Genomic DNA, 14,902 nt, shown 5'->3' with positions numbered 1-14,902 from the left:
ACGAATATGTCATACCCGAAGAGTGTGGTCCCAGGACCCTGAGCAGAAGGCCGTCCCATCTGGGGAAACACGCAGCGTACTGACACGGTTCTCGTGTCCAAACAGGATCGAGACTCGCGTTCCTTTGAGAACATCCCAAACATTTATGGTGTAGTCGTTGTAGCCACCAAACAATAGTCGGCCTAGGAAGGAAAAAAAACACACACACAGATATGTTTTTATCGGGAATTAAAATAAATATCTTTAAACTCAGGAGAATTTCAATTACTTTCTGTTTAATCTTACCACTGAGGGAGAAATCAACACTGGAGACCCCAAAGATGATGCTCTCTTTGGAGTAAATAGCCACTTCTCTGTCTGCCCTCAAGTCATACAGACGGCACTGTAACAAAGAAGAGTGCTTTTAAGATTCACTTAAATGATTCAGATACACTTCTAACAGCACATGTTGCTGGCATATGGCTGTTTAAGATGAAATCAAGATTTAAAATCCGTGTACTTACTGTAGCATCATCTGAGCCAGAAGCAAAAGCATCTCCACTGGGATAGTATCTATTTAAAGACAGACAGGCACAGTCAGCACCGTCTGAACATGTCTGAGATTTAGCGACTCTCAGCGGTGGCATCGCAAAACATACCGTGAACCAGCAGGCGGAAATAGACTACACTGGTTTTGAATCAGGATTGTTTCATTTTTTGTTTGCAAAAGCAAAAATTTGAAAAATGTTGTCAGCATATGGGGACTTTACATATCTGATTTTTTTCCTGAAATGATAATAAAAAATATTCTCGTTTACACTTCAGATGTAAAAGATGAAGTGACAGACACTTACCGCACACTATTTATGTCTGATTCATGAGTTTCAAAGGATTGAATACACTGCCCTGAACGCATGTCCCACACGTTGGCCTTTTTGTCACAGCCCTGTCACAACAACAAAACAAGATTCAGCGTTCGAACGCTTTAAAGAAACTGCAATGAAAGCTGCGCAGAAAGTGTCCTCACCCCCGAAACGAAGGTGTTCCCAGTCTCGGACGGGGCCAGGTCCAGACAGAGCACATCCGCTGCGTGTCCATGGAAACTCTGCAGAAGTTGCCCACTCTCGACATCCCATAACGCACATGTTCCATCCCCGCTGGACGTCAGGATCTTTAACAGATTGGTTGAGGGAGAAGTAAAAGATATAGGCTATAACATGTGGCTATAAATGGATTGTGGATAATTATGTGACATCAAACCAGGGGCTGCTGTGAATTATTAACAAAGCTCTTTTCACTGGAATATGGGAGGCAGTGATTTATGATTTATGATTTATGATTAATAACAGAGAATAGGAAAGCAGCTGTGTTTGTAAAGTACTAAAACGTAAGGGAAAAGGCAAACACACGACTAATATTTCCATTTTATTCGGTTAGTTTTGTTACTCTGCGTCCGCTCTTTTTTCTGCATGGCGGATATTCTCACCTGCATATCTGAGTTGGTGAAGCTGCAGGCAGACAGATAGTTTGTGTGCATCGCCACCGACTTCTTCTTCGCAGCCAAGTTCTCGTTCTTGTCCAGGGACAGAGGATACACTGAGCATTTATTGTCCAGGCCCCTGTGACAGAAATTGGACAAAGTTCTCCAAAATACAGAGGCAATAAAAAAAAAATAAAAAAAACAACCCATCTGATTTGGATAATAGTGACGCACTCACCCACAAGCTACGGCACAGCCGGAGGGGGCGTAGGCGCAGGCCATCACCCAGGTGCAAGGCATTGTCACAGCGTGCTCCTAATAAACATCAAAAAATAAAGCCGCGTGAGGGCACACCGGGACGGCGAGAATTCATTATTCATTAGGAATAATTAGAGCAGAACGGCAAGCTTCAGGGCGATAGATATTAGAGGTTTCAGACTCTGTCCAAAAACTTTTAAAAGACATTTTCAGTCATTCTGTGGTCAGCTCAACTCTAATGTTTCTAATGTTTGTTCGCAGCCTTTCATCCTTCATTAAAAAGATGAGGCAGCACCAAATTTTCACCCAGGGGATCGATAAAGCCTCATCTTTTGCAATGATAGCATATGATGGATTCACCGCCTACTAGTATTTGTAATTTGGGGGGAAAGTGAAACTCTCAGATCTGAAACACTGGTTTGAAACCAGCCTAAAAGAGGTACGAACTGATAACATTTATAAAATATCCCGAACAATCTCTACACCTTACTAAAGTAGCTTCAAAGGCCTTTATTTGGAAATACAGTTATTACCTTGTTGGTAGTGAAAGCGTCCCACACAATCACCTTCCCATCCTGCATCAAGACATTAGAAATTTGTACAAAACAGAAAAAGAGACAACGTTTATCGAAACAGTTTTGCAGTCGACTGCAAGTTAAAAAGAAATACAGGATCATGAAGTTTGTGACCTGGGACGAGCTGACGATTCTCCTCTTGTCCTTACACCAGTCCATGCACAGAACTTTGTTCCCGTGTCCCTTCAGGGTTCTCCGTGTCTTCATGACAAACTGACCCAGCCCTTCCACCTTCTCTGCCACCTGATGTACTGCACACAAACACACACACAATATGTACATAACATTAAAGCCTCTATAGCTATTAATATTCCTGACAGCATTAAGGATTAATCAACAGCAGCCCACACTAAATGGAGTAATACACTGAACACATATTTGTTTAATCTGTCATATTCCCGTACAGAGAACCGCATCATGTTTTTATTTTGCATCCCCCTCTCATCATTTTCACGAGACATGACCGGACTAAACCATTACATAGAACATGTTAGGATGGAAGAACTGGGCGATAAAATGGGGACGCAAACAAACAACCTGCTCGTGCCTCCTGTCAAATCGGTATCACCAAACCAAATCAGACCGATAATCTGCCCCGACAAACACCCATCTGACAACATTTAACATCTGGCGGAGAGGCATTAGGCTCGGCTGAGACATTTGCTGATAATTCGTCCCGTCTCGGTGTAAACGCAGGAGTGAATCAAGGCCCCTCCATTTTCAGCACTCACGCTCGACATCGTGCAGCTTCGCTCTTTCCTCCTCCAGCTTCGACTTCAGCGTCTCCGACTCCGTTTTGAGATGAGCCAGAGTCTCGTTCAACTGTACCTCCTGTGTCGCCATTTCAGGGATTAGAGGGGATCTCATATATTTCCTTTGTGCAGGAAGCGATCGGCGGCGAAAAGGCTTAAAGCGGAGCTAACAGCTGATGCTGCTGTCATGACGTCAGAGGGAGAAGATGCTCCTCCAGTTTCCAGAGGAGGAGGAGGAGGAGGAGGAGGAGGATCCTGCATCCCGGAGATGCTGCGCACAGGATGCATCCTCAGCTGCACCCGATCACTGCTCACCAGATAAATAATGCGTTTTCACCGTGCACGGGGGGAAAAAACACGCACGATGTTGTTTGTCTATAATGAAAACATGCAGCCGAAAGACAGAGCATGCTGACATTTATAAATATGAACAAATGCGTTTTTATATTTAGCCAACAGGAAAAAAAATTAAGCTGACATGTTTTACTGACTTAACTATGACTGTACATTTTCATTTTTACATTTCAACTGTGCCAAGAGTCATGTCATCTGCAGTTCTTCTGGGGGTTTTGCATTTTATTGCAAAGTAAATAAAGATGCATTGTGTGGTTAAAGAAATGTACATGACAAACATCTGATTGACTCACATTTCAGTATTTTAAACTCACTGTGCTTAAATCTTTTTTTTAATCTAATAAAATAAAATAAAAATAAGCATTTTTTTCCACCATCAGAACTTCATTTCTAGCTGTGAAGCAGCAGATGGATTTTAACATTTATAGATAAAATGAAGCACACAACTAAAAGTCAATTAATCTGTTTTTGTTTTTTATTGACAACAACAGTCCATTTCTGAGAGGTGTTGTCCTAAAACGTCTTGTTTAGTCTGACCAGCGGTCACAAATGCAGTTAAATTTAGTTTATGTAAAACAGACAAAAGCAACAAATGTTTTTATGAGAGAAGCTAAAACCTGTGATTGGTCGGCGGTTCCGACTGAAGAATGACAACAGCTTATGAAAATATCTACAGATTATTTGAGGGAAATTTGTTTATTGACGTATCAGTGCAATTATAATAAAATTACCAGGCATGTTTAAAAGAATAAAATGTCATGATTTTTTTTTTTCTCATTCTGTGTTTCATCAAAATTTTAAATATGTGCTGTACATTTTTTATTTAAAGTGTTTACAGATGTCTGTACACAATCTGACGCGGCCGTAGGCCACTGAAGTGTGAAAGGTCAGAGGTCGGCTTTGTCAGATCCTGGTTAGGAAGTCCAGGTGAAGGCTGTTTGGGACCTGCAGCAGCTCCAGAGCCTGTGAGGACGGGGAGAAAGGAAACATGACCTGGAAACGATAATCCGTGTCCAGCATCAGCTGTGCGGACCCTTCATGATCCTGTAGCAACGACTGCAATGAGGAGCAGATTGCCATGTTTAGTCAAGTGCAGCTATTTCACAACCAAACACTTCATGTATTCTTAAATCAGGATCCTTAACTTAAAATCTGAACACTACCAGAGGAGCTCACCTGAACTTTGCGGACAAATGATGACGTCACCCTTTTCTCGAAATCGTCAATGGGGGTGTATGAATTCAAAATCTTGACAATCTGCAAATTTAAAGTTGGATTTTGAGTTTCATTTTTAACATGAAAGCTAAAGTTTCTAACATCAGAAAGCATTTTACCAAGTACCTGAACAGGGCTGAGCTCAGTGCATTTCTCAGTGATCTCTTTGGCGTCCTCGTCAGTCGACTTGTTGACTTGCAGCAGCCAGGCGGCCTGAGACAGCGGCTTCAGAGTGTCAATGGCATGAGAGTTTTGAAGTTCCTTCTCTTTCAGCCACTCTTCTAGATAACTGATGTTGCACCTAAAAGAACGGAGCAGCGGTAAATCCCAACTTCTCTGTCTGTTATTAACATGTCACAAAGACAAACACGGACCTGATCTGCATCCCCTTCCTGCAGGAGCACATGTCCTTGCGGAGCATCATGTTGTTGAGTGTGGTGGCGCCTACTAGGAAGAACAGCTGTTTGATAGCTTGTTTGATGAGGCCCTGGTCCATGCCGTGGTGGCTCATGGTGGAGTGGAAGCTAGTGAGCTGCTGCAGGATGGAGGAGATGGTGTAGGTCTCCGAGTCATCGTAGACGCTGTTGGAACGCTTCCTGAAGCCCGTCGGCTTCATGCTAGAAATCCCCTGCAGACTCTCGTGCTCCAACATACCCGGGACTGTTAGAGGAGATATAGAAGCAAGTTTTAGGCCGTACATAAAAGCTAGCTGAAATCTAGAAACGTGGTAATGAGGAAGTTTTACCAATAGCAGGAGCGAGAGACTTCTCCATGATGGTGATAAACTGATGATAGATGTGTATGGCCAGATCACTGAGAATCTGTCTGTGTTCGGACAAATCGAAGTTCTGCAGGCAGTTCTTTTTCTGCCGAGGAGTACTTTGTTTCAGGAACTCCTTTTGTGGACGGGATGCAAAAGGAAAGGGAATGTCAAGCTATGCCTTCCACTATAATGTAACATAATATATACTACTGACAGACAACACCATGATGGTGTGAGCACAGGTAGATTCATACCTCCTCCCCGCTGTACTGCTTCAGACAGTTGAGCAGCTGGTAGGTGTTGGAGAGCCAGAAGGACAACAGCTCAAAGTCTTTGAGGTGACTCTAGAAAATAGAAAAGTGTCAGCTGCATTCTCACATCAACAATTTCTCAAAGTCAAACAACTAAGCTGTCGTCCAGTACCAACATATCTACGACATACACCGATCAGCCACAACATTACAACCACCGACAGGAGAAGGAAATAACATTGGCCATCTCGTGACAATACAATGTTCTGCTGGGAAACGTTTGGATCTAACGTTCATGTGGATGTTACATAGACATGTACCACCCACTTACACCAGACCAGGCACCCCCACCCCATAGTAATGACACTCCTTGATGGCAGCAGCCATCCCCAGCAGGATGCAGCGTGATACAGGCACACACACAAAATTGTTTTATGAACAACTCAAAAAAACATGAAGAACAGCACAAGGTGTTGACCTGGCCTCCAAATTCACTAGATCCCAAACTGATCAAGTATCTGTGGGATGATCCACAGAGGCCCCTCCCCTCAACACATGGGACCCAAAGGCCCCCCACTAACAGCATTCTGTTACCAGACACCACAGGACACCCTCAGAAGGACCATGTCCGTTCTCTGATGAGTCACAACTGTTTTGGAGGCACAAGGGAGACCTACACAATATTAGGAAGGTGGTCATAATGTTATGCCGGATCGATGCAGCCTTTAATAATACATTTTTACTATATTAACTCTTCATTAAAAACATCTATATTAGAGATAAAGGCTAACAGAGAGCTCACCATGATGACCTTTTTGACAGCACCAACGATCGCATTCATGAGAGACTTGAGTTTGGCTTCGTCGTTCAGGTAGTCAGCGTGGCGGACGGACATGAAGAGGATGAAAGCCGGCAGGTTGGGGATCATGCTCACCACCACTCCTTTGGGCCTCAGATCTGAGGGCGACACAGAGAGTTAATGGGCACCGGGAGAAAGGCAGATAAACTCATAATTAATGGAAATAGTCCAGGGAAGAATACCCAGAATGATGTTTTGAATGAGCCTGGGCTCGTCCTCTCTTTTATACTCCAACATGCCAAGGTAATCTTTGGGAATGGCAGATGCAGGTGTATGCTTCGCTGTATGAGAAACAATAAAAGTGATGATCATGGTGAAATTATGTTTATTCGATGTTTCTAGTGTACTGTGGATAAAGGCTGCAACGCTACCTCTCGCTGACTTCTCAATACTTTTTATTTGAGTCTTGAGTTTCTTTATGAGTCTGTCCTTCTGGTCAAGCAGCTCTTCAAAGTCCTGAAATGAAAGTAGAATCGTCTTTTCACACACACACACGTGCATCGGTACGCCGACACCCTCCTCCTTTGATATGCACACTCACCATGTTCTCGCCCATTAACCGAGACGTCTCCTCCCTCAGTTTCCTCTTGACCTCGCTCTCCATCAGCTGCAGTCTCTTCAAGTGATCAAGCTCCTCTTCCAGTTCCTCCACTCTGTCCTGAAGGTCGCAGTTTGTCTCCTCCAGCTCCATAGCTTTCTCCTCAAAGTGCCTAAAAAACACCAAATATCAGGATGAGACACGACCATCGCTCCATTTATTGAGGAACACGCTCTACCATGGTGGAGTAATTTACCTGCGTTGCAAGCTCTCTTCTGTAATCCTCTTGTGAAGGGTGTTAGTGATCTCCTTGTCTTTTTCTTTTGAATGACATGAACAAAAGAAGTATAACATCTCCAAAACAACTTCATTATTAAATTGTTTGTCAAACCAAACTCAGATCTACCTTCTAATTCTCTGTCTTTATCTTCTACAAGGCCTTCGAGCTCTTGCTTTTGCCTCTGCAGCTCTGAAATCTGCAGTTTCAGCTCCGGTATGACCTGTGGATCACATTGACGCACAGATCACGGCTACAGTATGTTCTGCACCTCTTCGACCCCAACAACGAAACATGGAATAAATAACGCAACAACATACCGAGTTCTCACTGCTGAGCCTGGACACCTCCTGGCGAATATTTTCATTGACGTTAGTTTTCTCCTGGAAAAGGTTTTGCAGCTTGCTGTTCTCATTTTGAAGGTGGTCCATTTTCAGTTTCAAGCCCTCCACTTGAGTCTCGTAGCTTTCCTTCTGCTCCCTCTGGTGGTTTTCCAGAATCCTGCAAACAAACCACGGCCAAACCGATGCTTTGATTTCCTATGAGGCACTTATTCACAGTCGGCGGATTACCTCCAGTAGATGATGGTCGGCATGTGGTGGAGTAACTGCGCAGAGGCCGAGCAATGAACTGCAGAGGACGGGGCCCGCAGCAAAATGCATTTTAGCCACATAAAACAATCAATATCAGCTGAAGCGTGTTGCTATATTTAGAGTGTTACCACCATTACTTCACCTCGCCATCTGACGGCCTTTTTCATCGGGGAACTGAAGCCAGCACAAAAAACCTTTTGTCACAGAGCAAACTCACAGAACACAGACGCCACTACCTTGATGAAGTCAGCAATATAACGTCTTCAGTTCGCTGATGGAAAGGCTTTCCGATGACTAAAGCAGTGTTAATATTCTAAATATAGCATGCACTTTAAGGGGTGTTGATCTTTTTTGAACGAGTTTTCTTTTAGGCGCCGCCTGATGTGCATTTTGCAGATCATTGCTTAGCTTCTGAGCCAGTGCTCCTCTCTGGTTCCCCAGACTGGTGGCATTCACACCCTCATCTACTGTAGGTAAGTCACACAACACCACTCCCACAAAGAGGAAGCCGAACTATCCAAGTCCAAGTGCATGGCAAAAAAAATTAGAAACTGCTGATTTTGAGTGACAGAAGAAATGCAGACCTGGTGGCTTTCTGCAGGCCTTCGAAGGCTTCCAGAAAATCGTCCATCTCATAAATCTTCTCAGGGTCATGTGGAGTTAGCCTTCAGAGAAACATGTGTGAGATTAATTGTCAAAAAGACATCGAGCAAGTAAAGGAAGCACTCAAATTTGCTGGATTACCCCAAAAGAACCTCTTCCTCAACGACACCACCCAGAAGTTGTCTTGCGATCTCCTCCATTTTAGCTGCAGAGAAATATTCAGCCATCATCACTGAACCTCAGGGGGATATTTTCATCACTGACAGTGTAAAAGTAAATCTCTGTACATTTTGCTTGTTCCGACTGCTGCCTCATCTTTCGGTCCGAGCTGTTCCTCTGGTTTTGCAGGTTGTTCAGATCCCTGCGCAGCTCGGGAATGACCTTGACGTGCTTGGTGAGCTGGATGACCTGTTCCTGAAGGTCAGAGGTCACCTGCACCCCCTCCTCCAGCTTCCTCTGCAGGCCGGCTCTCTCCTCTTTCAGCCTCTTTATCTCCTCTTTCAGATCTTCCACCTCTTTCTCGTGGTCCTGTCTCTGGATCTCAATGTTGTTCTCCGCGATTCTGTCAAGAAAGAAGCCGCCAACTGTCAGAAAAAACTCCGCAACGTGATGTAGACTGATGCAGATTTGGATGACTTACTTTCTAAGTCTCACTTCGTCCTCTTTCTCTTCTTGGAGATTCCTTTTTACTTGATCAAAGCTCTCTGTAAGAGTTTATGGCTGGTCACAAATGTGGAACATATGACCACGTTTTAATATTACTTAAGAACCTTGACTTTTATTACCTTTGGCCTCTTTGGTGGAAGCTTCAAATGTTTTCTCCAAGTTCTGCTTTTCAGAGTTTAGTGCCTGTATCTGCTTTTGAAGCTGCACAATTGTCTAGAGTGAGAATAAAACTCAAGTTCAAACTGACTTGCAAACAAAAAACGCTGCAAAGGCACAAATGAAGGTTTAGACATTGACTTTGAGACTGACCAGACCAGCATCTTCTTTCACTTTCTTCTCTCTTGCCTCCAAAGATGCCTTCTGGTTGGTTGACTTCTGCAGCTGTGCCTCCAGCGCCTGAAGTCTGTCCACCGTTTGAGAGTGGGAGCTGGCCAGGCTCGTCAGTCTCTCCATCAGTCCACGGTTCTCCTTGTTCTGTCAGGAGACAGGTGTTCGGTTGTGTCCTCTACATAAAGTCCTAAGGTAAAATAACTGAGGAGGCGTCGTTACCTGCTCTTCGATCTTCTTTCTGAGCTTCTGCACCCTGAAGGAGAGCTGGACATTGAGCACCAGTCGGCGCATGGTTTGAAAACGCCGCCGTGCCAGCCATGCTCGGGCGTACTTCTGAATAACCAGTGCTTTGTGCTCTTCTATCATCTGTGAGGACCCAAAGACATTACAGGTCACAAAACATCATGTTATAATAAATTAAAATATACAAATGACGACTTAATGAAGTTTTCATTACAGACCTTCTTGTACCGTTTACGAGCTATCCAACCTCGTGTGAAGGCCTGGATGGTGACGGAGGCCAGATGGACCAAACGGTAGACCTGTCTCACACGGTATCCTCTCCAGTGTCTCTGGATCACCACTGCTGCCCAGCCCCGTTTCAGCATTGCCGCACTCACTGCTTTACTGTGGGTTTACAAAACAAACCAAGGAGGTGTTCATTTGAAAAAACTGTTCCAGCAGATAATGCGGGACACTGAACACGTGCTGTGAATGAACGTCTCTAACCGGACTGTCTTCTTTCCACGGATGTACTGCTGGAGGATGATGGCTGCCTTTCTCATGGTCAGGTACTTCCTCCTCCGGCTCCATCCACGGACATGTTTCTGGATGGTCACACAGGCTCCGCGAAGTCGGTCCAGACGCAGCTTCTCCAGATAAGCTACCTGACCGGCGCGGAAGAAGATCTTCGTCCGACCAAACTTGTACTGGTTGGGGTCCTGCAGATCGAGCCAGGAGTACAAAGTGACGTACAAGAACACAGCGCACAACAATGCTCGTGTTAGATGCCACAAGATTCTAACTAACCTGAATCAACCTCTGCAGCACGTTCTTGCAGGTTTGCTTTTTGTCACTGAGGTCTGCCTCCAGATGTGACATAAGGATGCTGTATCGGCTGTAGAACTCAATGTATGTCCACCTGCAAATAAAAAACTCATGAGCCCGTAAACAAAATGTGGAGATGGGAAGATTTTAATTTGGGCAAATGAATAAATAAAAGTCACCTGGACGGATAGCTCTGTGCACTGATACGAATCGTTTCAAGGACACCACAGGCTCGGAGCTGCTGCACCACCCTCCTGGAGTCATATCTTAAAACACAAACACAAACATGTGGAAATGCGTTTGTGAACACAGAGTGAATCACTTCAACCCACGGTCGATTCGTACTCACTCAAATGGGAGCTTTTCATCATTAGGCTTAATGCAGCGCACATAGTGAGGAGTGGTGGCGTTCAGTGTTTCCATCAGTAAAGAGAGGGAGCTGCGAAACTAGAAAACAACCACAAAGTTCACGAGAAAGGAGGAGCTGTTCGTGAGAAACACGCGCTGATAAATATTGGACACTTCAGCGAGAATGCGACTCGAATGTGCAGCGACAGAGCAAACATTTTCACCTTATCTCCCACAGACGTTCTCAGCTGTTTATTGGCTGCTTTCACTGCGGGCCTGGCGGGCCTCACTTTGACACCCCTAGTGTTCACAGCGTTTTGCTCCTCCTCTTGGAAAAAGTTGGCCAGAAACAGGAACTGATAACAGTTGCGAGGAGAAACAAAACAAGATGAGGAGAAAACGCTGCGTGGAACAGCGGGAACCTTCGTGAAAACCAGCAGAAAACAGGGCCTTTGACTACCTTACTGTCTCTCAACGTGTCCAGCAGCTCATCATAGAGAGCATCTCGGTTCTTCTCCAGGAAACCTCTGCACTGATATTCCACCTATTGAGAAAACATAATGGTACAGTTTAAAAAGCAAAAAAAACCTTCAAGAGATCCAAATGGCATGCGTAATTTTAATGCTAGTGATTATGGAGACACTGGGCGATTAGACTCCACCTTGTCCGCAAAGTGCTGTATCACAAATGCCTCATTTGATAACCTGGGCTTCTCAAACAGAGGATTGGCATCGAGGTAGTTGTACAGCTTTTGCAGCCAGCTCTGGTCAGTGCCTTGAGGGAACTGTGAAGCCAGGACACAAACTGTATGTAATCATAAAGCGACCGCAAAGCACAGCTGAGCTAAAATAAAAACATGTAACTGGGAATTTCCGTCAAATCGTACAAAACACTCTTCATCGAGCAGGTCCAGGATGCCCATCTTTGCCTCGATCAGATCAATGACTGGCTGGTTGTCATAGAAATCTATCAGCGTCCATGGGATGTCCTCTTTCATATACTCTTCCTGCTCCAGCTTGAACACGTGCTGAAAGCAACAGACACGGCGAGATAAGAGCTTAGGGTTGATTAAGAGGCGCGTTCCGGTATTTGGCGATGACTGCGACTGATGGCGTTGTTGCATACCAGGTTAAACTGCTGCTGGAGCTTTTCATTTGCGTAGTTGATACAAAACTGTTCGAAGCTGTTGATGTCAAATGTTTCAAAGCTGAGGACGACAAGCAGCACATACACGTCAAAGCGGCGCCAAAGGAAAACTGCATTCGAGATCAGAATCTGTGCATTTTTCATTACCCGTAAATGTCCAGAACGCCTATGAAAGCGTGTTGCTTTCCCGGAACCTGCAGCGCCGTGTTTATCCTGTTGATGATGCAGTCGAACAGATGAGCATAGATCTGCTTAGCCAGGGCGTCTCTGGCATTTACCGCCCGCTCCTTGGGCACCGGCTTCACGACCGTCTCAGTCACCAGAACGATCCTCCGATGGCAGAGCCAGCGCACCAGCCCCTGTGCGCTCACACCCAGCAAGTCACAGAAGGCGGCCAGGTGTGGATCGTCGTGCTGAAAGATACGCAAGTCAAGTTTTCTACTTGAGTCGGCTCATGAATTAACTGATCTGCTGCAAAACTTAAAAACTTAATCACAGGAACTGATGATTTGTCATCTCCTATGGGTTTGATCTCCACATTCCCCAGATGCAGAATGGCTGCGAGAACTTTAAACACATCTGACTGAAAGTCCTCATTCAATCCTGGAGAAGAGAAAAGAAGGTGAAGCTAACATAAACACTAAAAGCAAGTCGCAGTCTATCAGCTGAGGTGCTTTACCAAGCAGCGAGAAGGTCCGTCGAGTCTCTTCCATGTCCTTCTGGTCATCTATACCCTCGATAGTTATATCACCGCCCATGCAGGTGTACCTGAACTCATCTGCACTCACTGCAGATGAAGATTAATCCACTATAAGTATGTAATCAATAGTAAACTAGATTAAATAGAACAGTGGCAGCTCTGTGTCAAACCTCCAGAATAAAGCCTCAGCACAAACACTCACACAGTCTTAGGTTCTTGAACTCTGGCAAGTGTGCACAGGAACACATCTGGTAGAATATGTGATAATTACGTTCGTTGTCTGCCTGAAAATAAAACAGAAGAAACATTATTATAGCTCAAATATATTCAAAATAATCATAAGAATAAAAAAGACTCCTCATCTCATGCGCTACCTGAAAAACCACTCTGGACTTCTCCAGCAGGTATGTTCTCATGTTTGCTCCGATGATCCGGTACCTCCTATCAAAGCTGATCTCAGTGTATTTGCCGAACCGGCTGCTGTTGTCATTCCTGGTGGTCTTTGCGTTTCCTATCGCCTGAGAGAAAAACGAGCCTTATGTGACTTTTCTTTTTGTGTGCACGAATGTGACCGTGCTGCAGCTATGTGTTGCCACGCCGTACCTCGGTTATTGGATTGGATGCCAGGACTTTGTCTTCAACTCGAGTCTTGCTTCCAGACTTGCTCACAACGGCAAAGTATCTCATGGCGTATCGGGCAGACACAGTTTTACCGGCTCCTGATTCACCGCTGACGATGATGGACTGGTTCTTGTGGTTTCTGAGGAACAGAAGGGAATGTAACACTGCTGTAACGGTGATATATATTAACTGTGAGGTTTTATTTACCTGGCCATCTGCTTGTAAGCCTCCTCTGCCACTGCAAATATATGAGGGTCCATGTCTCCCATGTTCTGGCCTGAGTAGGCATGAATGATAGCGTCTCCATAGATAGGAAGCTGTTTATAGGGATTTACAGCCACCAGAATAATACCTGCAAATGAGGAAACAGCACAGGCTGAGCTCAAAGAACAACAAACTGCTGACACCTCAGCACTTTATAGTTTAACGATGAAAGGCTTCCTAAAACTGTACCGCAGTAGGTGTAGATGATTCTGGACTCCACAAATCGCACTTTGAGATTGTGCAGGACTGCAGGTTCGTGCAGGTAGCTGAGAGCTGTGAGGTCGTTCTCCCCCACCAAGATGTCCGGGTTACGGAGGGGAGGGAGTTGAGGTTTACCTGGGTCAATAGAGTAGCAGTGCTCCTGTGCAGCGACAGGTTACGTAAGAGAGTCAGATCAGCTGGTGGTTCTCACCATTATAAATCCACCATGTTTACACATATTAGTCACACAAGACTTACAGTTCCATCTTCAAGAAGCAGTACGAGAACACTATCTCCAGAGTGGAAGTCTCTCTTGATCTCAGCTGATTTCCACACATGCTCTTCATCTGGTATCCACACTCTGTTGTACTAAGGACGAGGATTTCAAATGAGACAGATAAGTATTTTGCAAAAGCTATAACCAAATATGCCACGGTACAGTTATTATTCAGGCCTGGACTCAAACAGGCCTTTTAAATTAAAGATCCAGTATGTTTCTTTATGTTGTCTACTCCTCTCTTGCACATTTCTATGGCCTCTCTTTATATGTTTATGTCATGACTGATATTGGGCTTGTTAAATGCTTAAAACTACTAAATGTCCTTCCATCAGCTAGTTATAAATTCTGCATTAAACCTAATGTAAGACGTAAAGTCATTTAAAAGGTGACGATGAGAGACTTCTCATGGATACAGCCTTATCATTCAATACAACTCTCCCAGCGCACTGACAAAAGTTTCCATATGTCTCAGTCTGGTACTAGAAACTGTATGTAAATGTCTCCTTCACTGTAATTTAAAAGGTGAACTTTTCACTTACCTCGGTGTACAGTTCCAGTAAAGCCATATTTATTCATTGCAGCTGAAACTTTTTTCCTCTGGATGTTTGTTTATCACCTAGTCTATCACTTTACCAACCAGGTTGCCAACGAAATTCCTCCCAGCCCCTTACAAGTATGTCCGAACAATCCGTCAAGCTACATACAAGCACATGACGCTTCCGGCCAGGACCTTCAAAATAATAGGGTACGTGTGTGTTCATTTGTGTGTTTGACCAATGTTTAATTAATTGATAATTTCTCA

General features: G+C 44.5%; 2 protein-coding genes across 2 annotated transcripts; both read right to left on the bottom strand.

Annotated features, from left to right (window-relative positions):
- Nucleotides 1-2: 2 nt before the first annotated feature.
- Nucleotides 3-2,521, bottom strand: gnb5a (guanine nucleotide binding protein (G protein), beta 5a). The gene is made up of 9 exons (XM_084556039.1): nucleotides 2,407-2,521; nucleotides 2,251-2,292; nucleotides 1,698-1,774; nucleotides 1,466-1,598; nucleotides 1,007-1,150; nucleotides 834-925; nucleotides 504-552; nucleotides 286-382; nucleotides 3-182 (listed from the first exon to the last, which is right to left on the bottom strand). The coding sequence occupies exons 1-9, from the start codon at nucleotides 2,497-2,499 to the stop codon at nucleotides 10-12; spliced, it is 900 nt and encodes a 299-aa protein (XP_084412165.1). The 5' UTR covers nucleotides 2,500-2,521; the 3' UTR covers nucleotides 3-9.
- A 1,320-nt stretch (nucleotides 2,522-3,841) lies between these two features.
- On the bottom strand, nucleotides 3,842-14,902 carry myo5c (myosin VC). The gene is made up of 40 exons (XM_084555571.1): nucleotides 14,640-14,902; nucleotides 14,079-14,189; nucleotides 13,809-13,980; nucleotides 13,563-13,707; nucleotides 13,338-13,494; nucleotides 13,109-13,252; nucleotides 12,937-13,018; nucleotides 12,714-12,821; nucleotides 12,531-12,637; nucleotides 12,182-12,447; nucleotides 12,014-12,095; nucleotides 11,775-11,915; nucleotides 11,550-11,672; nucleotides 11,349-11,432; nucleotides 11,113-11,244; nucleotides 10,890-10,987; nucleotides 10,720-10,806; nucleotides 10,523-10,634; nucleotides 10,223-10,434; nucleotides 9,955-10,120; nucleotides 9,713-9,859; nucleotides 9,473-9,637; nucleotides 9,283-9,376; nucleotides 9,138-9,201; nucleotides 8,785-9,059; nucleotides 8,639-8,702; nucleotides 8,479-8,559; nucleotides 7,622-7,802; nucleotides 7,431-7,524; nucleotides 7,281-7,344; nucleotides 7,028-7,196; nucleotides 6,858-6,942; nucleotides 6,669-6,767; nucleotides 6,430-6,584; nucleotides 5,631-5,720; nucleotides 5,359-5,509; nucleotides 4,988-5,273; nucleotides 4,740-4,914; nucleotides 4,575-4,655; nucleotides 3,842-4,454 (listed from the first exon to the last, which is right to left on the bottom strand). The coding sequence occupies exons 1-40, from the start codon at nucleotides 14,664-14,666 to the stop codon at nucleotides 4,302-4,304; spliced, it is 5,229 nt and encodes a 1,742-aa protein (XP_084411697.1). The 5' UTR covers nucleotides 14,667-14,902; the 3' UTR covers nucleotides 3,842-4,301.

The sequence above is a fragment of the Chelon labrosus genome (genome assembly GCF_963514085.1).
Source record: "Chelon labrosus genome assembly, chromosome: 11".
In the NCBI taxonomy this organism is placed as follows: Eukaryota; Metazoa; Chordata; class Actinopteri; order Mugiliformes; family Mugilidae; genus Chelon; species Chelon labrosus.
Note: the sequence above shows the minus strand (reverse complement) of the source record. Positions and strands in the feature narration are given on the sequence as shown.